The following is a 25,540-nucleotide window of genomic DNA, read 5'->3' on the forward strand; positions in this document are numbered from 1 at the left end:
GGGGGGGAGCCGCGCTCCATCCCCTGGGAGGCACTTCCGTTCGAAATTGTCTGTCTTTTGGGTTTCCCCATTTCGTTCATCTCATCGCATAGTATTTCATTTTTTTTTTTTGTTTTTTTTTTTTTTTTCCTCTTTCCGCGGAGCCGCGCCGGAGGTGCAAACGCAGGTACACACCCGCACGTATATACGAGGTGTGAAAAAAAAATTTCGACGCAAAGGTAAAAATAATTCCGCGCTTCTTAACCTGCTTGACCTTCTGAACCTCCTTAACCTTCGCAGGGAGCCGCTGGACGGGGAAGGAGACCCAGCTCTTCTGCGCCGTGGGAGTGGCCCCTCCCCCTTCGAGCATTCTCCATCTCTTCATAGGGGGACAAAGGAGTAGAAGAAAAAAAAAAAAAAAAAAAAAATTGAGGCACTCTCCAAATGTTCCTTTCCGTGAAGGGGCCATAAAACGGCACTATGGACCGCACAGGGTTATTACCCTCTTCGTCTTTTCATGGAGGTGCTGAGCCACCTCGATGAGCTCGTCGTTTTTGCTCCTCAAGTAATTGACGACGTAAATTGGCTTCCTCTTGTGTGTGGCCTCTCTGCCGTTCTGCGGCTGGCTCGGGTTGGTTTTACTTACGCCTTTCCCGAAGCGTCCGTTGGGTGGGCCCATTTCGCGCGTCCAGCCCATTTGGTGCTTCACTTCACGCCTCCTTTTCCGGTGCTCTGCTCGATCGGCGCTGCCCAAACGATTTGCCATCATGTCCCCACCAATTAGGTACCTCTTCTGTCTGGCGGCAGGAGCTGGCTTACCCTGCTTTGTCCCTAAGGGGATTCTCCGCACCTGGTGGGTGTGCTCATGCCCATATGTGCCCCCCACACACTGTACTCTCCCCCCAACGGCATCGCTTATCCTCCAGTCGAGGTGACTTAAAAACTGTTTGGCTTGTTCTGCCAGTTTCGCGTCAATTTCGCTGCTGACCCGTTTTAGCCCCTCCACCATGTGCTCGTCCTTCTCATGAAGCACTCCCCTCAAATTGGCCAGCATGTTGCTGGAGTGTTCCTCTATGCTCTTCTTCAAACAGGCTATAATTTCTTCTGCGTGCATAATCATGTGGGCCCTTTCCCTTTGCATAGTGTCAATAAGGCTATTTAGCACACCCTCGCTGCTGACTCTCACCCGTTCGTGTGTCCTTTGCGCGGTTGCTTCGCTCAAATGAAGCAGATCTTGGGCTACCCTTTCGAGGCGCTCCTCCGTCGCGGTGCGCTGCTCTTTCACAAAACTCTGGTGAGTGCTCGCCATCGTGGCAACCTCCTCTACAACGCGATGAGCGTGCATCTCGGTGGCCTCTCCAACCCTCTCAGTCACCTTCTCACAGAATGCACTCAGGATCCTATCGATGCCGGAAAAGGAAATGTCCATCCTGCTAAGGATAGACTCACTTGTGTTCATCACTGCACTGGTGTTTTCCTCCATCGCGTTTAGCAATTCCTTTTGCAGAGAGGTTGAGTAGGTTTTAAAAAAGTCTTTCACCTCCACCAGGTTGGTCTTCATATCCTTTACGATTCTCATGTCTCTACTCAGGTTGGTCGATAGGGACCTCTGCACTTTGATGAGGGCGTCGAATTTTTGGTTCGAGTCTTTCAGGACTACCTCCAATTTCGCGTCGCTCCTCTTGGCCTCTTCTTCGCGCGCATCGGCGTGGAGCGTCTGCGCGGTTTTGCTGAGTTCGTCCCGCAGGGTCGTTTCGAGGATTCGCTGGAAAGTGGTTTCGAGGCGTTCCTTCAAAGCGGTTTCTACGCTTCCCTTCAAAGTGGTTTCGAGGCTTTCCTTCAAGGTGGTCTCCACGCTTCGCTTGAGGCTTCCCTTCAAAGCGGTTTCTACGCTGCCAATGCTCCCTCTCACCTCGTCGCGCATCCCCCCGAGCAGCGCGCCCATTTGCCGCGCCAACTCAGCGCTTGTGGCGGCCTCCACCTTGGCGCATACCACTTGAGCCATCTTCGCAGACGCCGCTTCGTTCTCCTTGCTGAGGCTTTGTAGGGCGCTTTGCAGGGCGCTCTGTATGGCGCTATGTATGGCGCTATGTAGGGCGCCTTTTAGGTCCCCCCCAATGCCCTCCTGCACATATGTGCCTATCCGATCGACGCAGCTTCTCACCTCGGAGGAGATTCCCTCCACGATGTGTTTAGTCAGCCCGACTGCTTCTTCCGCTCGGTTGGTGGTGTCATTCATTATGAGCATGGCCTCCCTAACTCTGTTGATCGCCTCCTCTGTTCTACTTGTGACCTTCTCCAAAAGGAGCTCATTCCAGTTGGCAGTGAGACTTTTCTCCATCACGTTGACGTTGTTTTTAATTTCCTCCCCTAGACATTCACACACATGCTTGAGGAAGATCTGCACACGCCAGTCCATCTGCTCATGCAAGTTCTCATCAAAATTTCTATTCAAAATGGAAAGGCATTTCTTTAGCTCTCTATTTATGTTACCATTAATTCGGCTATTTAGAACGTCTAGGTTTCTTTTAAGTTCGCTTGAGATGAACACCCTAACTTGGCTGTCTACTTTCCCCCCAATCAGTTTTACCTTCCGATTCAGCTCGCTGTTTACACTTTGGAGCAAATTACTCTGCACACTATTCATATTTTTGGCTAGCTCATTACTCACTTTTTTTCCTACCTTTAGATCAACCTGATTGTAAACCCTTTCAAGGTTTGTTTCAATTTGGTCCGTTACGTTTTGCTTTATCTGCTTATTCATGATGAGTGTGTTCCTCTCTATTTCCTCCTTCACATTTTCTTCAATTCGCTTCCCCACTGTAGAGTAGAAATGATTTGCCTTCTTCTTCATTTCGGTGCTGACTAGGTCGCCTAGCTTGTCTTGCACATACGTCGTAGGGACGTTGCGTTTCTCCCTTTCTGAGGTATCGGTTTTGTTATTACCAAGGAGGATGGAGAAATTGTTTTTTATTGCCTCCTGCACTTGGTGGTTTATGTTTTGGGCCAGGTGGTTATTCACTGTGTTTTTTATTAACGCGGGGATGTCCCTCTGGATGACGCTTTGAATGCTCGCTCGCTGGTGTTGCTTCCTCCCCTCGGGTATGCCCAGCGGGTGTGCTGCTGCTTCGTTCAGCTGCTTCTTTTCTGCGTTGTTCAGCTGCTTCTCTCCTGCTTCGTTGAGCTTCTTCTTTTCTGCTTCGTTGAGCTGCTTCTCTCCTGCTTCGTTGAGCTGGCACCCCTGGAGGCCTTTCCCCTCCGTGGCGGCCTCTTCCGCGCACTCCCCCGGGTTGCCCATCTCCGGCCACTCCTGGCACACGACCGTCTCATTGTTCACGATGCTGTCGTTGTAGACCGCGCTGTTGTTTAAGTACTGCGTGCTTCTGTAGAGAGTCCCCCCCAAATCGCCTACCTTTCTGCTTTTCCATTCGGATCCACTCGTGGGGCACTTATCCATCGGCTGGTTGGGTCTCTTGCGTGAGGAAGTCACTTGGGGTTCCTTCGCCAGATGCGCGCTGCTCACTTTGCGCCAAGTTTTATTTCTTTCATTTCCTCCATCGTCATTCCGGTTGGTAGCAGCGCTTGTTTTGTCTCTCCAGTGGTCTCCCCCGAAGAGGTCGCCTCCTCCGGGCAGTTCTTCCCCTCCTTTGGGTTTGTTCGACGACTGCTCAGCCCCCTTCGCGGTTGTCCAACACCTGCTGGACGCAGTCCAGGTGGGCCACCCAGTTGATGCGACTGATGCTGGTGCGGCTGATGTGGCTGATGTGGCTGATGTGGCTGATGCGACTGACGCGGCTGACGCGGCTGACGCGGCCGATGCAGTCAACAGCGCCGACCCACCCGATCTCGTCGAAGCGGTCAAGACGGTCGAGCGGCTCACCCTGCGCAGTCGCTCGCCGCCGCGCCTCCTTTTCGCCTCCGAAGGAAGATTCCCGCCAATGCCGCCAAACAGGAAATTGTTATTCCGCTTTAACGTTTCAATGCCGTCGTTCACTTGCTGGCTGAGCGCTCCCCCCCTCGCGCATCTCCCCCCGGTGTCCTTTTCTATCCACATGTTGTTCGTTTTTTTTTCTATTTTTTTGCACGTTTATTTTGGTGTCCTCTCTATCAAGTCGAAACGGTTGCTCGGCAAAATGGGTGTTCCCCTAATAGTGATTTTTTTTTTTTTTTTTTTTTTTTTTTTTTTTTTTCTACCTGTGTTGCCCCTCCTGCGTAGCTTGCAATTTGGTTTGCAAAAAATTGGAGCCCCTATTCAGTTGGGCGGTTTCTCCTTTTTTGCGTCTAAAAAGCGTCCGCACATGTGCGTTGCGGGGAAAACAATTCGTCGACTTGGTGGAAAATTAATTCGTCGACTTGGTGGAAAATTAATTCGTCGACTTGGTGACAAATTATTTGGTCAACTTGGTAAGAAAATGAGTTGGTTGAGTTGGTTGAGTTAGTCGTGTTAGTCGTGTTAGTCGTGTTAGTCGTGTTAGTCGTGTTGGTCGACTTGGAAGCTCCGCAGGGGGGACCGCCAAGTGGGAGCCTAACTGATGGCACACTCTAACCAGCGAGAGGTGGCCTTTCCCGTCTCCCCCCTTTTCTATTGCGGTAAAAACAATTTTACAACGTGGGTCGCGGAAAAGACGCGTGGGGATACGTGGGAAATCCTGCCGCCGCGCGGGCCTGGCTCTAGTTCCGACCACGCGGTGCAGAACGTGCAAATGGAAGAAAAGGGGAAGAGAACAAGGCGAAAAAGTTGCACGAAAAAATTGGCGCTCCGGAAAGGGGAGTGCAGACAAGGGGGTAACAAAAAATAAGGAAAAATAATTCGCAAACAGGTGGCAACAAATTGGGGAATAGTTGACCAATGGGTGACAAATGATTGGCAAGTGAATGCCAAATGATAGGCAAGTGAATGCCAAATGATAGGCAAGTGAATGCCAAATGATAGGCAAGTGAATGCCAAATGATAGGCAAGTGAATGCCAAATGATAGGCAAGTGAATGCCAAATGATTGGCAAGTGAGTAACAAATGAATGACAAATAATTAGCAAAAGGGCAACAAAAAATTAACAAATAATTAACAAATAATTCGAAAAAGGCTAGCAAAAAGTTAGCACAAACTTCGCAACGGGGAAAAAAATTAAGCCAGTGCGAGTGGACAAGTGGGCCAAGTCCCTTTACTGCCAAGGTAGGATAGACACAACTAGGAAAGTACTTCACTGCAAAATGTATAAAACACCGCGCGCAGATTTTTCTTCTCTTTTGGTAAACAGATGGAGAAGCGAAATAAGCTGATTGCAGAAAGGCACAACGTTGACAATGTTTTAAGAGGTCTACTTGCGCGTTTTTTTTTTTTTTTTTTTTTTTCTTATTTTGGCTAGCTGGAAAGCTTCACTTTAGCTTTTTTTTTTTTTTTTTTTTTTTCTTCTTTCTGCTGCGTAGCTGGACGGTTGTTTATCCACATTTCCAACCTGAGAGAAAAAAAAAAAAAAAAAATGGTGTATGTACATATGTGGACGTGCATGTGACGCCGTTGGGGGGGTATTTCCTCTTCCCCCCGGAAAGAAGGCTAACCATTTGCACACATGTGTAGGCAAGCCTCATGGCAGTTTCCAATCGCATGTGTGCCCATGTAATACCTACGTATATGTGAGCACACACGCGATTGGAAACTGCCATGAGGCTTGCCACAAAAAAAAATCCTCAGTGCATTAACTCAGTGGAGCAATCTTACTTCGTTCACTTTTCCGCTTGGGGATGAGGCCTTCCTCATTTGGGTGTCACATGCGGGTTAATTACTCCACTGCGCAGTTTTCCAAAAAAAAAAAAAAAAAAAAAAAAACACGCACATGCATACATACGTACAAACATACAAACTGCGCTTCACATTCACACAAATAGCAGGGTATCCGCCCTTGCCGCGCGTGAAACGCAGCCCTCGAATGCAATTGCTCCGCCGCTTCTGGGCGCGCAGGCTGACTCGCTACGCGTAATTATGTTGCGAAAAATCACTTCGCAATTTTGCCGCGAACCTTAGCGGGAACTTTCACCGCTAACATTGCCTCCTTCGATGCCAACCTCACCCCACCCGCACAGCGTGGAAGAAACCCAGTAGTGAACGCACACCGAAAGGTAAAACCTGATGAGCTCTGCTGGCGGCATGTGGTCAACCAGCACGCATAAGGGGAAAGCATACATATGTGTGTATTTTTTCATGAGAGCGCAAGGGCCGCTTTATCATTTGAGCTGGTAGCCACATGCTTACCGCTATCTTCCCCCCCCAAACAATTGTGTACAATCTTAGGAAGAGGCTTACGTAGCACTCCTCGGCGAAGCGGTACCGTTTATCTGTGCGAGTGAACACCCCACGAAAGAGTTACATACGTGTGTGCTCCCCCCACCAGTACCACCTCGGAGCTTTGCAACCCTGAGCAGCTGCGTGATGAATAGCACCCCCGAGAAAAACAAAACGGACGATTGCTTATTCTGTAGAATCACCGGGACGATTGCACTTGGGGGAGTATCTGCTTACTCGTTTTTGAAATTTGTACAGGCGCCCACCAAGTCTGGGGATAAGAAATTTTTCGGACTCGTGTCGCTCCTCTTTTGCTCGCTGGCCATCTACAGGGCGAGCACGCCGGCCAGGCCCCTGACGAGCAAGGGGGGGCGCGCCTAGCAAGCGGCTACTAAGCAGTTGCTAGGAAGTGGTCGCTACTAAGCAGCTGCTAGGAAGTGGTCGCTACTAAGCAGCTGCTAGGAAGTGGTCGCTACTAAGCAGCTGCCTATACGCGCCAAGCGCAGCACCGCTCATCCCCAATGAACAGCGGAGACGGTCGCAGGGGGGTGGGGCCGCCCAACAGCTACTGCCCGCCCTACCGCAGCGCGTCCATCTCGCTAGACCCAAACAAGAGCAGCACCGCAATGGCGTACAGCATGCCCCCAAACGATGCGAAGAACCTCCACATGGATTCCAAGTCAGACGATATCGAAATGTACGTAGAGAATATGCTTAATGAACTGAAGGGGAAAATGCAGAACTTGTCCAACAATTTGCTGAGCAAGGTGGACAACATGGAGAAGTCCCTGGATGAGTTGGAGCACGCCATGTTGAGTTTTTCCAGCAAGGCGGACGGGTGAGGTGGAGGGGCCATGTGGAAGGGGAAGTGGTCAGGTATTATTATCGGTGCTACATTCCCCGGGTGACCCTCGCTGCGTGCCCCCTCCCCGAGGTGGTTAACCCGTAAGTGTGCATTCTTTCTAGCCTTAAAAGGGATGAAAAAAAAAAAAAAAGAAAAAAAAGAAAAAAAAGCAGGACTGCTCCATGGTGGCAAGAGTGCCTGTCCAGACAAAGCCCTTTCAGAATTTACCTGCTCAGTGTTTATGTCTTTGCTGTGTATTTTTCGTTTACAGCGAGGGGCCCAACTGGGGCAACAACATGTATAAGAGCGAGTTACAAATGTGGAGAGGCGACATTGCATGTGCGTGGATGTGTGCGCGCGGACTGGCTGATCCGTTGCCGCATACGCTTTTGCGTTTTTAAAAAAGAGGTGACGCCAAGAAGGAGGCAGATGAATGGGGTGTAATTCCCGCATTACACAGAGTTGAAACTTGGCGGAGGGGCATCTGTTCAACGGAATTGCATCACCGCGTCGCCGTTGTGTTGCGTTGCGCTGTGTTGTGTTTTCCCATACTTCTTTTTATTTTGCTTTCTCCTCTTTTTCCAGCCTTTTTTCTGCCTTTTTTTTGCCTTTTTTTTTTGCTTTATTTTATTTTTTTTTTTTTTTAAACACTTGGCGATTTTGGGCAATTGTCAAGCCGCACTGCAACTGAAGTGTACACCATATGGCGATTTTTTTTTTTTTTTTTTTTTTGTGTATTGGTACATACGACTCCGTTTCGTCTTCCCCTCCGCGTCATGTCCATCCATTTTTTAAACAAATTTTCCTTTCATTCGAGTACGTACGAATGAGTGAAAATTGAATGAAGTGTGTTTTGAAACATAGCGATCACGCGGAAACAATTTCCAATGTTTTTAATAGCCATGTGGCATGACTCTTTTACCGTTGCTGATTTTTTTTTTCCCCCCTCACATGAAGAGTACACGAGCGAAGGCGTCTTCATTTATTTCCCTCCTTTCCAGCTTCTTAAAATAACGAATGACTCGGCGAATATGAAACCTTCTGCGTGAATGTTATGTTCCATGCCCGTCCGCATGTGTGTGTTATTCTTGCGTTCCTTTTTTGCTTTTTTTTTTTTTTTTTTTTTTCCAAAACGTAGACAGAACGAGAAATGCCAAGAGGGCAAAAAAGGGGCGAAAGGGGCGAAGGGGCTGAACCAAAAGCGTAACATTTTTGCAGGGGTCCCAAAAAAGACAATTTTTTTTTTTTGCGGACTTTGTGCAAAGGGGAAGGGTCACTTCGCCGCATGCGTGATGGCCAGTGTGTATTGGTGGGGTTTTCATTTTGCGTTTTGTTCTTGCGCTGGGTTTTTACGCTGATTTTTTAAGCTTTATTTTTTCGCTTTATTTGTGTGCTTTATTTGTGTGCTTTATTTTTATGCTTTATTTTTATGCTTTATTTTTATGCTTTATTTTTTTTTATTTTTTTTTTCGCTGCCCTGCTGCGCGCCCCCGACAAGAGGCTAACTGGACAAGCGGCCAACTGGACAGACCGCCAGACGGCTAACCGCCAAACAGCCAAACGGCCAACCGCCAACCGCCAACCGCCAACCGCCAACCGCCGCGCCAACGATGAATAAGCGAATCTTCGCCTTCCGAGATGACACCAAGTCCAAAGATGCCGACGAGTTCGTGCGGAAAAATGGGTTCACGCTACCTCTGCAGATTTTCCAAGTCATGTCCTTCGTCATATTCCTAGTCATCGTGGCGTTGATTATTTTCATTTCCGCCTTCAACCCGAGCAGCGTTTTCATCATTTTCTACGTCTTCTTCGCCATTTTAATTACCTCCATTTTGGTCCTCTCCTACATCGTCACCACCATCAACCCCGTTGACCCTTTATCCTTCAAATACAACACTGGTCAGATAAACCAGGAGGAAATTAAGAACCTCTACGAGTGCGACATCTGCGGCTTTGTAGAACCGCAGAGCAAGCACTGCAAAGTCTGCAACAAATGCGTCTCCGTTTTTGACCACCACTGCATGTGGGTGAACAACTGCATCGGGAAGAAAAACTACAAGTGAGTCCCCCGAGTTGCCCTGCACCCTTTTGCGGCAGAGCATGTGTACGTGCAGATAAGTATTAGTCTCTCTCATTCCTCCGTCTACCCCCCACGCGCAGATACTTCGTAGGGCTCCTCTCCGTGCTCACCATCTTCAACTGCGTGGTCTTCCTCTTCTGCATCGTCTTCTTTGCCGTTTCCATAAAGCACGACCTTATAAAGGACAGATGGAAACACGTAAGCGAGGGGGAGGCGACCTTAGCGGAGCTAGCAGCGCAGTCCACAAACAACCGCATTGACCTTAGCGGGGCAAGCAGCGCCGTCCACAAACAACCAAAACCACCCCTACCACCCCTCCCTTTTTGCAGCTGTACGGGGCCTACAACGACGTCCTGTTCTACCTCCTGCTGTGCACCCTCTTCGTCCTCAACGGAATAGTCTTTGTGCTGGTCATACAGCTCTTCGGTCTCCACATTTTTCTCATTTCGAAGAAAATGACGACCTACGAGTATATCGTCAACCGGTCGCACGTAAGGGGGGAGAGGGGAGGAAAGGAGAAGAGAGGAGGGCGATCAGCCGTAAATACGAATGCAACCCCGCGTGGGACCCTACTACGTACGTACCATACGCATGCGTGTCACCCATTTTCATCCCCCCTCCCACACACACAAACCCGTGCAGTCGGAGGAAGAACAGAAGGTGGGCATTCGGACCTTCTTCGAGTGGCTAATCATAGACAAGAAGTAAGCTCACCAGTTGAGTAAAAAAGGGGGGCAGTCGGACGGGGGGCGAAGCCCTTTTTCCAGCGTCAGTCTATCTCCCATGGGGAGGCATCGCTCCGTCACCCCTTTGTCAGTGCTGCCCACCCAGCCGGTTAAGCAGTTAGGCGGTTATGCAGTTGACCTGCTATTCTGCTATCCACCTATCCACCCAATTAGCTATCCATTTAACCGCTTAACCCCCTCGCTCCATTTTTCTTCCCCCCACGCAGACGCCTGCGGAAGTCGCACAGCGAAAATCAGGTAAGGCGCGGTTCACCAAAGAGGCGGGTCGCTCCTTAAGCGGTTAAGCGGCCAAGCTGATGAGCTGATAGCCACCAAACTGATAACCGCCAAACTGCCAACCGCTAAACCGCCAAACTGCTAACCGCTAAACCGCCAACTGCTAACCGCTAAACCGCCAACCGCTAACCCCCCCGCAGGACATCGAAATCCAGGACATCGAAAGAGTCATGTCTTTAAAAAGTTAGGGCGTCGAATTTGGGGGACGGGGCGACATGCGCAGGTGCGCGCCGGTCGAAGACACGTGTGGCGCCCGGGGGCGCAGCAAACAGAAAAAGCACAAAAAAATTAAGCCAGCGCGGGGAAGCGGTCATACGCAGTGCGCCGCCTGGCCGCCTCGCCGCATCTCCGTACCACCGCTTGACCACCTCAGTGCAACTCGTCCGCGCGGCGGATGACCTCCTGGCCATAGTCCTGGTCCCGAATGCTGGCCTCGATGAAGCTGAGTCGCTTGGTCAAGCTGTCGAGGGCCGCGGACATGGTCTCGCTTTTCGTAGCTATCTCCTCATTTTGCAATTTCAATTTTTTGTTTTCGTTAAATAACTGCGAGAGACTCAAATTAGATTCAGACTCAGTCACTCGCTTTAGCTTCTCTATTTCATCTTTCAATTCATCTGTGTATTCCTTGTATAAGCTCGTTTGTTCCTTTATTTGTGCTTGCAAAGATTTTATAATGCTCACATTTTTTATGTTTAATTCTCTCTCCTTTTCTGTAACTCGAATCAAGTCCCTATTTATTGTTTCCAGGTCGCTCAATCTGTGGCTGAGTTTCCTTTGCTCCTTCTCGCTGCTCTTCAGGTGGGCGTTTTGGCTGGCCACCTGCTCGTACTTGCCTTGCAGGGAGGTCAGTTCGTGCTTGACTTCGTTCAGGTTGTCGCTCAGCTGGTCATTCTTAAAAGTTAGCTGGTCGTTCTGGGTGGCTAGCTGGTCATTCTGAGTAACCAGTTGGTCATTCTTAGTAGCCAACTGGTCATTCTTCGTAGTCAGCTCATCGTTGACGCTGCTCAACCGCTCCATGCTGCGCTCGCGCTGCGCCTTCTCCCGGCAGAAGCCCTCCATCATCTCGTCGTTCCTCATCTTGAGCTCGCTGCACTGACTCATGAGCAGCTCGCAGCGCCTCTCCATCTCGTGCACCCTGGACTCGTACGTATTGGTAATGCGGACGATGTTCTGTTCATTTTCCTGCATAGCCAAATTGATTTCTTCCTCCAGCTGTTGCTTCATTTTCTTGTGGCTCTCTTCCAGTTGCATGCAATTTTGCAGCAAATCTTTTTTCTCCTTTTCGAAGATTTCTTTCTTCTTTTCAAATTCGTCATTCAGTTCTTCAATTTTCTTTCTCACCAATTCTTCTGTCTGATTCTCCAGCATCTTAATCATTCCTTCATACTCATTTATTTTGATGATATTCTCTTCATATTTTTTGTTCAAATTTTTATTGTTACTGTTTGCCTTTTCTAGTAAGTCGCTAAATTCTTTCTTCTTCGTCTCGTACTCCTCGCTCATTTCTTCATACTGCTTCACATACGTGTGGACCTTCTGCTCGGACTCTTTTTTGATTCTATTAATTTCTGCTTGTAGGAGGTCTCCGAACTTTTCTCTAATTTGTTCGGATTCTTTTCTCCTGTTTTCTATGACTTCTTTTATCTCTTTTTCTAGTTTGTCTTTTTGCTCCTGGAGCAGGTTCACTCTTCGGTTGTGTATTTCTTCGCTATTCCGTAGGTTGTCTTCCAGGTTTTGGCTCCTGTTTATGGCGTTTTCCTTTTCCTCCTTCAGCAAGGCAATGTTCAGCTCGAGGTGCCTCTTCTCCTTCGCCATCTGGTTGATCTCTCTGCGCAGTTGGGCGAGTTTCTCCTCGTGGGAGTTTTCCACCTGGGTGAGTCTCTCCTCGTGGGAGTTCTCTACCTGGGCGAGCTTCTCCTCGTGGGAGCTTTCCATCTGAGCCAACTTCTCCTTGTATGAGCTTTCCATTTGGGAGAACTTCTCCTCGTGCTCCTCACTCAGCTGCTTCTCCACCTGGGCCAGCCTCTCCTCGTGCTCCTCACTCAGCTGCTTCTCCACCTGGGCCAGCCTCTCCTCGTGCTCCTCGCTCAGCTGCTTCTCCAATTCCTCCTCCCTCCGACTCACCTCACCGCGCAGCACCTCTATCTCCCTGCTCTTCTCCAACTCGCACTCCCGCTTGACCTCCTCCAAGTGCTGCTGGTGCTGCTTCTCACCCTCCAGGAGGCTCTGCCGCATCTGCTCCATGTTTTCGTTCAGCGCCCTCTGCTGTTCCTCCCTCAGCTGGCAGATCTCCTCGTCTTTCATCTTCTCCAGCTGGCACCGCAGAGCTTCTACCTCTCCGTTCTTCTCAACAATAAGATTCTTAATGAAGTCGTTTTTATTTTCCTCCATTTTTTCTTTGTACTTTTCCAGCTTGCTGTTGAAGTTGTCTTCCGCGAGTTTCTTCGCCTTCTCCAGGTCGCCCGCCGCTTCGTCCTTCAGTTGGGTGCGCAGCTCGGCCGCCACTTCCTCCTTCAGTTCGGTTCGTAGGTCGGTTATCACTCCATCCTTCAGTTCGCCTCGCAACTCGGTCACCACTTCATTTCTGAGTTCTCCCCGCAGCTCTTCCATCACTTCACCCTTCAGTTCGCCTCGCAACTCGGCCACCACTTCATTTCTGAGTTCTGCCCGCAACTCCCCCCTCGTCACTTCCCTCTGCTCGCCGCCCAGCTGCTCCATCTCCTGGGCCCTCCTCGTTTCGAGTTCCTCCTCCAGCACAGCTACCTTTCTCTCCGCTTCGGACTCGACTTTCTTCAGCTCCTCCTTCAGCGCGGCCTCCTTCTCCCTCATCGCTCTCTCCAACTCCTCTTCCTTCACCTTTAGAGACGCTTCCCGCTCCCGCGTCGCTCGCTGCAACTCCTCCTCACGATTCATAATTTCCAGCTGGAGGTTCCTTTTTCCCTCTAAGATCTCCTCTTGGTATTGCTTCTCCTTCTTTTTAAAAGAGGCGCTCCTCCTTCTCTCCTTTTCCTCCATCTCCCTTAGAATTTCTAGGTTTTTTTTTTCCCTTTTTTTGTACAACCGAATGGTTTCTTCGTTTTTCGCTTTCGCCCTTCTCAATTCGTTGCAAAAATGAGCAAACGTTTCCACCTCTCTTTTGATTTTCTTATTTTTACTGTTGATTAGGTGTAGCATGTTGTGCACTTCGGACTGTTCCTCCTCCCCCTCGGCTTCTCCCCCTTGGGTGGCGCTACCCTCCTCGTCTAACTGCGACGCGGTTACCACTTCTGCACCTTCGCTCTCCTCTTTTATGCTTTTCAACTGGCTCATTTTCCTATACAGAGCGTCCAACGCGCTCTCCTTCTCTGCAGCCAGGTGAAGTTTCTCCGCTTCTAACTTTAGCCGGCCCTTAAAAGCTTCGTCCTCTTTTGTTAATCCCTTTTTCAGTGCACTTAGAATATGCTCGATTAGCTCCTTTTCCTTCTGGGGGAGGAAGCCTCCTGGGTAGTTGCCGCTCATCGGAAGGGCCTTCTCCTTTTGTTCGCTCACCCCTTCTGCCATCGTTTTGGTTGGGAACATACTAGGGGGGGGAGGTCTAACTGGGATACTCCTCGAGATGTCATCGTTGCTCTTCGTCCAGGAGTCCATCCTCCCATTTGCTCCCATAACAGGGGGGGCTCTCGTTTGGGAGCCTTCCATTGCGCGCCCGTTGTAGGTGCCATTCGGCATGGTCGCGAATTTTGCGCCCCCGCGCTCCAGCCGTTCAAAGTAAACCGGCTTGACAGCACCTCCTGGAGGGGGGCCTCCCGTGGGGGGGGCCACCGGTGGAGGTCCCCTACTCAGTGGAGGTGTCCCGCTAGGCGGAGGTAGACCGCTTAGCGGAGGAACTCCCTTTCCTTCACTAAACCCTAAACCCGTGTCGCCATAAAAACTGCTGCTTTGGTCCTCCCTCTTAATCGAGTTAACCGTATGATCACTTCGCACCTCCTTGGGTGGTATGTTAACCCCACTTGGGCGGTTAAAACTGTCGAAGCTTCCTTTCAGTTCGAGACCCTTGGGGATGCTTTCACTAGACGCTCCAATTCCCACGTAACTCTCTTGCATGGGTCCTCCCCTGTCGTTGCTCCTATTCGAATTTGGGAGGCTCTCCCTGGGGAGGTTACCCACAGATTCGCTGCTCATGTGGGTCTTTGGGATGAACAGGCTTTTTTCTGCACTACGTAAGTTACTCTCCTGTTTTGAATCCTTTCCATTCAGTTGCTTCAGCAGGTCAGCACTATCCCTTTTCATTAGTCCACCCCCACTGGGGAGAGCTTCTGCCGCTTTATCATTTACACCCGTTTCAATAGCACTCTTCTGATCCGCAGTGCCTTTAATGATTTCCCCCTCCTCTTTGGCCCCCAATTTGGGGTGATCCTCCAATTCAGCGTCACCTGCATTTTTGGCCAGAGGGGGGGACTTCCCTCCTACGTGAGTTTTCTCTTGAACCTTCACACTAGGTATGAACATGTTGGAGCCAAATGGCTCCGATCGATTTTCATCTGTCGTGTTGCTACTCAATTCGTTTTTGGCTGAGTCCATCATATAGGGGGATACAATTCCCCCTTGCACCTGCATGCTCTTCTTCTTTATCGTTTTTAACCCGGGGATTTCTGCGTAGATGGTGCGGGCACTCCTCGTTTTGCTGCAAAGGGGAGTTGGTTAAGGGGGGGCAGTGAAAAGATGAGGGGGTGAGTGAATAGCTTCACTGGGTTAATCTCCGTGGGGAGACCAACAACCCCCCCCTAAACATAATTAACGGCCGGGGAGGATGCCATCACAACATGTGCTCCTTTCAGAGGAACCCTACTTCTGCTGCATGAGGGAGCGGTAGCCCTGGTTGGCGTTTTGCAAAGAGCTCATTTTGGGGGGCGCAGTCACCTTCTCCTCACTCTCCACCTTGTCTTCTTCACCCCTTATCACCCATCGCTTCAGCTCCTTGTTGAAATAAAATTTGTTCTCCTCCCCCAGGTGGGCCACGGTCGGCTTGGGCTCGTCATCATTCTTCTTCGATTTGATGAAGCTCCAGAAGGAACCTATCTCGGGGGGGGGCGGCGGTTAGAAGTCAGTGCAGGCACGTATGTGCGAAGGTACGCATGTGCGAAGGTACCTATGTACGAAGGCACATTTGTGCGCTTATGCGTGGGACCCCCCCCTTCGCGAAAGAGGGAGGCCACGCGGAGACACAACGGGCAGCCTCGGCCCGCCGTTCAGCGAGCTTTTCCTTTTCTCATTTATTACTCATTTTTTCCAAGCGTCCTTATCCCCTAAGATGTGCCACATGAACGCGTTTCCTATGCGCGTCACTCTGCGCGCCAAACGGGGGAACAGCTGCTCCTGGGCTCCTTTCGAGGGGGCGCCCAAGGGAGAGACGTGCTACATGAATTAGTCACCAAAGTATCGGTCAAAGAATCAATGCGGCGGTGCTTTCCTCAAATGGAGAGTTGCAAAAAAAAAAAAAAAAAAAAAAAAGCTATCTCTTGAAAGGTTTTTTTTTTTTTTCCTATTGTCGACAAATCAAATTGGGGCGGAAGTGCCAGTATAGTTGCTTTGTTATCTCCACGCTGGGAAGGCAAAGCAACGCATGTCGCCATGTGCGAGTGAAGCTCGGCACGCTGACGCTAACGCAGTGTCAGCCGAGTGCAGCCTGGCCGTATGCCCCCAGTAAGCGCGCGAGCATGCATATGTTTATCTTTATGTTTGTATGCACGCATGCATAGGCGCACCCGCATGGGGGAGAGCGCCCCCTGCGGTGATCTATAAATCCCCTAAGGAGTGCCGTCCGCGGGAATGAGCGAACTGTAAGCGGCGCTTCCCTGCCGAACCAGCCAGTTTGTCCGCAAAGGCAAAGAAAAGGGCGGAGGAAAAAACAAAAACTAAAACAAAAGCAAAGGGAAACAGAAAATTCGTTTCGCCCTTCCGCACTTTCGCACAAGTGAACACAAATGAATCAAACGAGTGCGAGAGTGCGAAAGTGCCACTTAACATTTTGCCCATTTTTTGCCCATTTTTTGCTCACTTTTTGTTCAATTTTTTTTTTCTTCTTCCTTTTTACGCTGAGGGAATGTTCCACGATTTACAAAACGGCTTGGGCGCTCTGTGTCGCTCCCCCTCCCCCATTTGGGTATTTTTTTTTTTTTTTTTTTCGCCTCCCTTTTCCAGCACTTGTATTCTTTGTTCGCCTTTTGTTACATGGAATTTTACACACAGGGATGCGCAGTTTTTTTTTTTTCCATTCATTCCTTCCTTCCAATTGTTTTAGTTTTTCCCCTTTTTGCTTACATGTATGGACGCATTCACGGATGCACGTATGTATGTACGCACTTGCGTGATGCAAATTGGGAGGCACTTTTTCTGCCCTAAGCGGGGGGAAAGAAGTGTATGCGTATGCGGCAAATCATGTACCAAGCACAAAGCTGAAATGACTCAAAAAAAAGGGGGAAAAAAAAAAAAAAACACATATGGGGGGAGATGACCAGGCGAAGATACCAATCATTCGCAAATTGCGTGACCCCATAGACCGCCCCCCTTCCATTTCTGTTCAAATGGAACAACCCCGGTGAGTACCTCTCTTTAAGTGGCGCCCCTAATTTCGCGTTTGGCCTAAAAATAATAATACTTCAGAAAGCCCAAAATGTTTCTCACCTGGGTTGGGAGTATTGACAGGGAGTAGCCATTTTGGTCTTGTTCATAGCAGCGCACCCAGTAGGACATTTTCCTGTTGCATCTTTTTATGGTCCACAGTTCGTCACTGAGAACTTTGGTGCTTTGCAGCTTGAGCTTTTCGTAACCCTTAACCTTCCTTATGCTTTCGAGGACCCTGTCCTCCTTGCACTCGCGCATGGCCACCACTTCGACGTTTTGTATCTGCCCAGAAGGGGGAAAAAAAGGGGTGGACACGGTAAGCGGTGTGGTGGGCAGGGTAAGCGGTGTGGTAGGAAGCTGTCAGAGGGTACTACAGAACGAGGGAAAATATGGCCGCATATCCCCACGTGGGGAAGAAGGCAACGCGAAAGAGGCAGCGCGAAGATGGCAACACAAAGTGGGTGCCCACTTCCCTTTTTTATTTCCCCCTTTTTCCACACTTTGCGCACTTTGCGCGTTTTCCCCTTTTCGCGCTCATTTCACCTTATAAATGGCCTGCCGAAACAGCGCGGACTTAATCTGGCGCACGACCTGGTCCGCCCGTTCCTCGAAGTTGGCTGTGTGCTCGTAATTTCGCAAAAACTGGGGGCGGAAATTCACGTTGAGGAACGCGTCCGGGTACTTCATATTGCTGCCATTTTCCTTCATCCACTTTTTATCTCGGAAGCAGGGAAATGTAAACATGTTATGTAGGCAAGGCGGGAAGACTAACCCCTAGGGGTCCACATAGTTGGTACCCTTCTCGAGAATTTTTTACACGGTCAAATGGAGTTGCAATTCTTGAACTTCTTTTTTTAACGAAAAAAAAAAAAAAAAAAAAAAGCTATTTCAAAAGTGGAGGGGAAAAAAAAAAAAAAAAAAAAAAAAATACATAATACATAATACATAATACATAATACGTATGTACATACATACAGCTCACTGAGCCGTGTTAAAAAATGGGAAAAAAAATACTTAAAGAACATTAATAAGGATAAAATAATTAACAAAAAAAAATAAAATAATTCCCAAGATTCGCAGTGCCTCGCCGCGGTCCACCGGGCAACGTGTGCCTGGCTAATGGCAGTAACGCAAAAGCCAGGTGGCACGGCGATCTTGTGTGCGAGAATGCGCCATTCCGCTGGCATTCCTTCTCGTTCTTTTCCCCTCGGCTATGCTACACTACAGTACAGTGCAATGCAATACAATACAATACATTTTGCTTTGCGTTTGCTTTTGCGTTTGCTTTTTTTTTTTTTTCCGTTCTGTGGTGGCCCTGGTGGCACCCGTTCGGTACACACGTGTGGACGGCACGCACTGGCAGAGGCGCCGACCGTCCGCAGGTGTGCCCTGCTACGTTGTTGCTTCGCTGCTGCTTCTCTGCCGCTTCTCCGCCGCTTCTTCACCGCTTCTTCACCGCTTCTTCACCGCTTCTTCACCGCTTCTTCACCGCTCGCTGTACATGTTTATGTTGACGAAGAAGGGGTAGAGGGGGAAGTGCACGACCTGGCGGGTGACGGGGGAGTGCTTGCCGGGAGACCCCCCGCCCTTCATGATTTGATTCTCGGAAAAGACTAGCAGGGAGAGCGTGTTGCACGGCAGGGTATACGAGTAAACATTATTTTTATATAAAATATAATTATTGGAAAAAATGCAATTGTCACTGTTACAGGCCACTCGCAGGTTGTATTCGAAGAGGTAGTAGGAGAAGCCCTCCCTCCTCGTCCCACTAACGTCGGTACAGATGGTGGGTCTCTTTAACTTTCTCATTTGAACCTGCAGAAGAAACAGGCAGTGCTTCCTACTTATACATTCATACAGCATATTGGAAATGGATTTTTTTAAAATTTGTTCAACGAAATCGTTTCTTCTCCCAACGTAATCTGATACCCACGTTTTTTTTAAAACAACTTGACTGTCGCTACACATTTGGTGTTTGGATCGATTCGATTTTAGGAGAAACACCGTGTGTGTCTTCTTCATAAAATCGTGGTGAACAGCTATTTCGAAAAAGAACTCGTTTGTTGAACTATCCGTGATGAAATTATTTTCTACGTTTCCATAGTTTGCCCATTTCCCACTGAGTGAGTACTTACGAGGGGATGGGGACTCGGTTAAGTCCCCCCTCAGTGGGAACCCATATAATGTGGCGTAATTTGAAAGGATATGATTTTTCTTAAATGTGAAGATGTTAAATTCGTAGAGGATGTCTAGGAAGGTTACCTCGGAGGTTACTTTGTTTTCTTCGATTACCAGTTCGAACACACTCTTGTGGAGCCACTCGAATGCGTTGGGGTCCACTGCGCTTCTGTTTCGGTCGAAGCTTAGGTAGTTGGCGAAGTTGCAGATTTGAATGACGTCGTTCTCGAGTGGCCCCCTCCTCTGGGGGGCGCCTCCCTCGTCGCGCGGGTTATCTCGGTGGGGGCCCCTTCCGCCGCTGGGCGATCCGTTTGGCAGTCCGTTTGGCAGTCCGTTTGGCAGTCCGTTTGGCAGTCCGTTTGGCAGTCCGTTTGGCAGTCCGTTTGGCAATCCGTTTGGCAATCCGTTTGGCAAACCGCCTGCCGATACGACTACCACCCCTCCTGGGAAGCCACCCCCCCGCGCGGGACCCCCTCTGCGGGCGCCAAAGCTCCCAGCCGCCTTCCCCTCCTCCGCAGCGACGTTCACGCGCGTCACCTTCTTGTCCTGTACCCCCTGGGGTTGCTGCTCCTCCTGCTTCTGCGCGATGTTGAGGTCCATTTGGGGGAAGCCCTCTCTGCAGTTCCTTCTCAAAGGCCACTTATTCGCACCCGTGTTCTGTTGCGGCTTCTTCTCATTTTGCAAAAGGGGCGAACTGTATAGGCTCAACACATCTTCGCAATTGGCTAGGCCATTCCGTCCACCCTGCTGCATTTGGCCAAAGGTGCCATTTTTGCATAGCCCCTGGGGATTTCTCCCTACCACGGGGTTATTAGCATCATGGCAGTTGTTCCCCTTCTCATAGTCTGTGCCGTTCTGTTGATTCGGGTGCACGATGTCTGGGGGTCTCTCATTCTGATGGCTACTCCGGTTAGCCACATTTGCACTGTCTACATGGTTATGCTTGTTCTTTCCATTAATTTTGTGCATAACGGTGGAGGAGAGTTTGCTCCTCTGCGAGGGGTCTCCCCCTGGGTCGTGGTTGCTTCGTTGGAAGGGGTCTCCTGCGCGATAGCCATTCTTCATTAGGTCGATGCGAGCAGGGGGGCAGTAATCATGCTTCCTACTTTGCGCCTGCCCTGGGGGCTCCCCCCCCTGCTTCAAAAAGGTGCTGCCTTCGTTCGCGTGTTTGTTCCTCATTCGGCAGTTTTTGCCACCGCCGCTGCAGCTTCCGTTGCAGCTTCCATTTCCGATTCCGTTCCCGCTGCCGTTCCCGCTTCCTTTCCCGCTTCCCTTCCCCTCGGCGGGCTGCCCCCTCAGAGGCGTCACCTGCACGTGTCTCTTAAAGTTGAAGGGGCTGCGCACGTCCTCCTCGGGCCCGACCCTCCTCAGCCCGCAGTTCGGCGCTCTGCTCTGCTGGTTCGACTCGTTTGCATTGCAGGGGGGGGCGGCACGTCCAAGAGGGTGCTCACTGGGGGTAGCTCCAAACGGGCGCTCATTGGGGGAATATCCGAAACGCTTCTGATTAGCGCAACTGCCGAGTTGTAACTGGTTGGTAGCGTTTCCTGGTGGGTCCTCGGCGGCTCCCCCAGCAGCGATTTTCTCAACCGCCACCTTCTCTACCGCTGACCCCTCCAAACCGCTTGCGCCGCCACACTCCTGCAAGTAGTCACGAATGAACCTCGCGAAGTGGCAGTTCATTAAATTAAGTGAAAAAGAATTGAAGACATTATTTTTAAAAAACACATCCTTATGCAGCTTGTCGAAGAGGAAGTTTTTCATTTGAGTTAAGTTACCAACGGTGTTGCATTTGAACGTCGGGCTGCGGATGTGTTGTTCTTCGTTCCTCTCCTCGTTCGTAGTGACTCGTTCTTTTAGGCTGCTCTCCGCGCAGGCATCCAGGAAGGCCTTAAAAAGGTTGGTATAAAATTCGATGCCCAAATCGGCGCTTAACTTTTTGTCTACCCCTCCATCGTTCAAATCGTCTGCATCGTTTGCATCGTTCGCATCGTTCGCATCGTTCGCGTCGTTTGTGATGTTATCCCCCCCAAACAGGGCGCGAATAAATTTGAAAAACAGTTCCTTCACATTGTCGTAGTTGATTTGGTCCCTCCTGTTTGGGTAGCTCTGGCGCCTTGGCTCGCCGCCCCCCCGCGGGGAGTTTTTGCCCTCCCGATGTGCGTTTTTACCCTCCAGATGTTCGTTTCTACCATCCAGATGTGCGTTTCCACTGCCCCGTTCTCCCTTATGCGCGCCGTCACTCTGCATGCCAACTCTGGGAGAGTCCTCCCCCTTGTGATTATCATCCAAGCGGGCACTCGCGCAGCTGATTTTTTTCTGAACCAATTCGTTCTGCTGCTTAATGTAGAATTCACTCTCCTTCTGTATTTCCAGTAGAATTAAGTTAACCAATTTGGAAGAAGGCCTGTTTTTTATATTTGGGTTTAGGCAGAGGAAGGAGAGTTTGGTTAGCTTCTCCACAAGGAATTCTGGGAAGTGGACGCTGTGGTCCAGGACTGCGTAGATCGATTTATAGTCGTTCATGTTTATGTGGTTGACTAGGTAATCAAATACGTTTTCTTCATTTTCGCTTTTCTTCCGGTGGCAGAAGATGGGGCACTTGTCATTTGTGTTGTAGATGCAATTGTAGTTCTTCCCTACGTGGATGGCGGGCGATTTGGACACCAGCATCTCCAGGATCAGCGCCCCGAAGGAGTATATTTCTGTCTGCTCGTTTATTTCGTGCGTGGAAATGTAGTACGGGTCTGCGTACCCGGGGGTGCCTGTAATGAAGCGGTGTAAAGGTGGAGCGGTGTGGAGGTATAGCGGTGGAGAGGTGTAACGGTGTAACAGTGTAGCGATGTAGCGGCGTAGCGGCGTGGCGATGTCCCAATTTCTCCCGCTTCGCGACCTCGCCGCCTGTCCGCCTTACCTCCCGTGAGGTTAAATACATTGTTGTTCTTCTTGTACACGAAGGAGAGGCCGAAGTCGCCCAGCTTGGCGTTGAACTTCTCGTCGATCAAAATGTTGGCCGACTTCAAATCCCGGTGATACACGATTGGCGAGGAGGTGTGCAGGTAGCACAGCACGTTTATTATCTGGATGAGGATATTCAGCCTGACGCTGAAGGACAGGAAGAGGGGCATGCGCTGGGTACTCTCAAACTGCTCATGCGCAAGGAGAGAAAATCTCAAGCTGTTGTTCATCCCATTTCTAGGGTCACCCTGTTTATTCATTAATAGGCTACCATTTCCGCAAGGGGGGATTTTTTTCCTTGGGGAAAATTCTGCGTCCCCCTGCTGCACATTGCAAGCCGGATGCACCTCTACATTCTCCCTATCCCTGACGCTATAAAAATAGTAGTGGTTAAAAAGGAGGGTTCGTAAATCCCCCAAATGTACGTACTCATAAATTAAGTAAAAATAATTTTGATTTACGGAATAGCCAAGGAGGGATAAAATATTTTTATGTCTATATCTGCTCATAATGATAATTTCATTTTCGAAACCATTGTTTTCATTTTTCTGTAACACTTTTATGGCTACACTTATGCAACTTTTTAACATTCCTTTGTACACAACTCCGTTTCCTCCTTTGGCAATTTTATTTTCTTCTGCAAAATTGTTCGTCGCCTGGACGATATCGCTGTAGGCATATTTGTTCGATAAAATTTTTAAAGGGATGTAAACGCTGTCCTCTTTTTTGTGTGCACGTTTGCGTTGCGTTTTCTTTGGAAGGGAGTTACCTATTTTTTTTTCCTCTTCTTCCGTTTCTTCCTCCTCCTTTTCTTCCTCCGCCTTCTCCTCTTTTTCGCAGCTGTGGCATTCCTCCTCGTGCAAATTGAGAATGTATTTGTCGTGCGTGTCGCATGTTTGTATGAGTATCACCTTTTTGTTATGCGGGCAGGCTGCGCTGCTGTTCTGGCAGACCGCGTTGCCGTTCTCGCAGGCCGCGTTGCCGTTCTCGCAGGCCGCGTTGCTATTCTGGCAGGCCGCGCTACCGTTCTCTCCATCGTTGCGATTTTCTTCCCCCTTCCTATTTTGGTAACTCTTTGTAAAACTGAACCTTAGGTAGCTCTGTTTTTTTCGTTCGATTTTTTGCTTAAATATATCGATGGCGCCTTTTTCAATGTTCGTTTCTTTTACGGGCGAAAATTTTTTGTTCATTTTAGGGGTTTTTGTGTGTGCTTTTTCGGTTTTGCGGTTTTTCGTTTTTCGGTTTCGCTGTTGTGCAGCTGCCTTTTGTGCAGTTGCCTTTTGTGCAATTGCGTGGTTGCGCTGTTGTGTGTGGACGCGGGGAGTAAAGGGGTCAACAGAAGGTTGCACAGCGCCGGGGGGAAATAAAAAAATAATGCCGCAAAATAATGCAGTGAAATAATGCCGCAAAATAACGCGGTGGTAAAATAAAAACTGCTGCCGCTCGTAAGGCATGCAATGTGCGCCTGCTTACACTCCGTGCACTGTTGACGCGGTTGCTTCGCCGTGCACACGAGCTCAGGTGAGCAGCTGGTCGGGCGAAGCGGCGAACACGTGAAGTGGGGAAGTCTGTCAAGTGAATGAGCGAATGAGCGAACGGGCGAAAGGCGAACAAGCGAGCAAGCGAACAAGCGAACAAGCGAACGTACGGATGATGTAAAAACCACAAGGTAGGTCCTCATGCAACGAAGGACTAAATTGGTGAAAGCAAAACTGAACGGGGAAAAGGGAAGAAAACAAAAGAGAAGAAAATGAAATGAAATAAAAGAGAAGAAAAGAAGAAGAAAAAAAACGCATATGTGCTTGTACATACATGTGCACTTTTCGCAAAGGGGGCGAAACTGAGAAAGCAAGTGACTCAAAGTCACGTCCACTTGTGCATACGCGCATGCATACGTGGGCGTAAACGCGTTTATCTGCATACGTGCATGTATGGCTGCATATGTGTATGTGGGAGCGGAGGGAGCGTCAACAATTGGGGGCGTTAAGGGCGTTTCGGGCGAAAACTTATAGCCGAAAGAGTGGTGGTGCACCCCTCATTTGCACTGGCAAGTGTGAGGGAGGTCTCCTTTTTTGAGTCATCTGCATTTCGGGTCGCCCCAGCAAGTGGAAAAAAGCATCTGCACATCGCCCGCTCGATCAAGTCGCAGTCTTCGAGTGACTTGGCCACCTGACCGCATGACAGCATGGCTGCATAACTGCATGACTGCATGACCGCCTAACAGCCTAACAGCCTAACCGCCTGACCGATTAACCGCTCGCCCGTTGGGCTTTTTATTTCTCGGCGCGTCGGCACCACAAATTGGGATGGCGTTTGAATTTCTACAAAAGGGTGCATTTGTTTTTTTCCCGCCGCGACATAACTTGCCACGTATTTCGCCCGTTTGCACGTATTTTTCCCTTTTGCCACGCACTTCACCCTTTTGGCCACACAATTTGCGCTCGTTTTGCCCCCTTTTCTGCTTCCCTTGGCACTCCCCTCTTCTCGCGTGTTCTGCCAATTTTCGCCACTTGCTTCCCCCGGTTTGCGCTCACCCCTTTGGTTGTCTAGCACCCACCCCCTAAAACGGGTTGTATTCTCACGCGCGTGCCAAGTAAGCTACTTGCCTGATTTGTGCAATTTTGTCATTTCGTTTTTTCGCAAAAAATATGTAACATGCAAGTGTAAATTGGTGTATTTAAAAAAAAAAAAAAAAAAAATCTTTATTCGTTTGATTATTATTCTTTCTTTTTTGCTTTTTTGCTTTTTTACTTTCTTTTTGGCTCTTTTTATTTTTTTTATTTTTTTTTCAAAAAATGTGCGCTTTTAATTTCGCCTTATTCCACGTATTGCTCTAATTTTTTTTTTTTTTTTTTTCTTGCAATGATTTAAATGGTAAAGACAAGAAAAAGTACAACCCCCGTGCCCATTACACATTGGACTTGTCGCATGGCGCGCGAATATTTCTTTTCCATTTGAAAAAGTGGGCAAGGTGTGGGTTGGAGCGACTGAACGGGGTGCACAGGTGAACTACACCATATGCCTTTTGTGCACCTGCCTACGCGCGCCTGTTCTTGTGCACAAGTGAACCATGTGCAGTTTACGCACCCGACCAGGCGCGCCAGTGCCGTTCGCAGTTGGGGGGAGGGGGGACAAGTGCCAAAAGGGTAAAGCTACAAAACGGTAAAGTTACAAAACGGTAAAGCGCCAACTGATAAAACGCCAAGATCATCTCATGTTTGTTCGCGAAAAAGAATTTCCCCCTTGCGTTGACCTTTAGAAGAGAAAAAACAAATAAATCCCGATGGCGCTAAAGCCAAAAGTGCGAATGTGTAAGGGGGAAAGAACACGCGCGCAAGTGGGCAACAGGGCGGCCATGTGACCATACGAGCACCCAAAGGGGAACAGTGCAGCCTCGCCCCCTTGAACGGGTTTAACTCGGCATTGCGAAAGATTGCAAAGTGGGGTTAGTCTTAGGAGGAGCTTCTCCCAGTTATCCCCCGCGGAAGGGTTAAAAAGTTGACGTTTTGATCTGTGTGTAAGCAGCCGCGAGTGAAGGTCCCCTGGTGTGTAAGCAGCCGCGCGTGGAGGTCCCCAGGTGTGTACGCAGCTGTGAGTGA

At 49.4% G+C, this 25,540-nt stretch overlaps 6 protein-coding genes across 6 annotated transcripts, besides 6 other annotated features; 2 read left to right on the plus strand and 4 right to left on the minus strand.

Annotated features, from left to right (window-relative positions):
* Positions 1-128: 128 nt before the first annotated feature.
* On the minus strand, positions 129-4,033 carry PVX_091662 (hypothetical protein, conserved; the record flags this gene model as incomplete). Its single annotated transcript, XM_001615275.1, has 1 exon — positions 129-4,033. The coding sequence occupies one exon, from the start codon at positions 4,031-4,033 to the stop codon at positions 458-460; it is 3,576 nt and encodes a 1,191-aa protein (XP_001615325.1). The 3' UTR covers positions 129-457.
* Positions 2,474-2,498: a microsatellite.
* Positions 4,034-4,363: 330 nt separating the features above from the next.
* Positions 4,364-4,393: a microsatellite.
* A 2,387-nt stretch (positions 4,394-6,780) lies between these two features.
* Positions 6,781-7,101, plus strand: PVX_091665 (heat shock factor binding protein 1 containing protein; the record flags this gene model as incomplete). Its single annotated transcript, XM_001615276.1, has 1 exon — positions 6,781-7,101. The coding sequence occupies one exon, from the start codon at positions 6,781-6,783 to the stop codon at positions 7,099-7,101; it is 321 nt and encodes a 106-aa protein (XP_001615326.1).
* Positions 6,949-6,983: a microsatellite.
* Positions 7,102-8,713: 1,612 nt separating the features above from the next.
* On the plus strand, positions 8,714-10,393 carry PVX_091670 (hypothetical protein, conserved; the record flags this gene model as incomplete). Its single annotated transcript, XM_001615277.1, has 6 exons — positions 8,714-9,162; positions 9,264-9,381; positions 9,513-9,674; positions 9,826-9,887; positions 10,136-10,166; positions 10,346-10,393. The coding sequence occupies 6 exons, from the start codon at positions 8,714-8,716 to the stop codon at positions 10,391-10,393; spliced, it is 870 nt and encodes a 289-aa protein (XP_001615327.1).
* A 181-nt stretch (positions 10,394-10,574) lies between these two features.
* PVX_091675 (liver stage antigen, putative) lies at positions 10,575-15,671 on the minus strand (the record flags this gene model as incomplete). Its single annotated transcript, XM_001615278.1, has 3 exons — positions 15,465-15,671; positions 15,034-15,259; positions 10,575-14,868 (listed from the first exon to the last, which is right to left on the minus strand). Exons 1-3 carry the CDS (start codon positions 15,466-15,468, stop codon positions 10,575-10,577), a joined length of 4,524 nt encoding a protein of 1,507 aa, XP_001615328.1. The 5' UTR covers positions 15,469-15,671.
* Positions 15,672-16,673: 1,002 nt separating this feature from the next.
* Positions 16,674-17,668, minus strand: PVX_091680 (hypothetical protein, conserved). Its single transcript, XM_001615279.1, has 2 exons — positions 17,352-17,668; positions 16,674-17,090 (listed from the first exon to the last, which is right to left on the minus strand). The coding sequence occupies exons 1-2, from the start codon at positions 17,550-17,552 to the stop codon at positions 16,827-16,829; spliced, it is 465 nt and encodes a 154-aa protein (XP_001615329.1). The 5' UTR covers positions 17,553-17,668; the 3' UTR covers positions 16,674-16,826.
* Positions 17,669-17,883: 215 nt separating this feature from the next.
* On the minus strand, positions 17,884-23,131 carry PVX_091685 (Protein kinase domain containing protein; the record flags this gene model as incomplete). The annotated part of the gene is made up of 2 exons (XM_001615280.1): positions 17,884-21,748; positions 21,898-23,131. 2 exons carry the CDS (start codon positions 23,129-23,131, stop codon positions 18,294-18,296), a joined length of 4,689 nt encoding a protein of 1,562 aa, XP_001615330.1. The 3' UTR covers positions 17,884-18,293.
* Positions 19,803-19,865: a microsatellite.
* Positions 21,518-21,539: a microsatellite.
* Positions 23,132-23,797: 666 nt separating the features above from the next.
* Positions 23,798-23,820: a microsatellite.
* Positions 23,821-25,540: the final 1,720 nt, after the last annotated feature.

The sequence above is a fragment of the Plasmodium vivax genome, chromosome 9 (assembly GCF_000002415.2).
Source record: "Plasmodium vivax chromosome 9, whole genome shotgun sequence".
Classification (NCBI taxonomy): Eukaryota; Apicomplexa; class Aconoidasida; order Haemosporida; family Plasmodiidae; genus Plasmodium; species Plasmodium vivax.

What these genes read in the sequence shown, in the direction of transcription:
- PVX_091680 (XM_001615279.1), bottom strand. Translation starts at nt 17,552, where the DNA reads ATGTTTACATTTCCCTGCTTCCGAGATAAAAAGTGGATGAAGGAAAAT. An exon ending in TTCGGCAGGCCATTTATAAG is followed by an intron (nt 17,091 to 17,351) that starts GTGAAATGAGCG and finishes CCTTCTGGGCAG; the next exon opens with ATACAAAACGTCGAAGTGGT.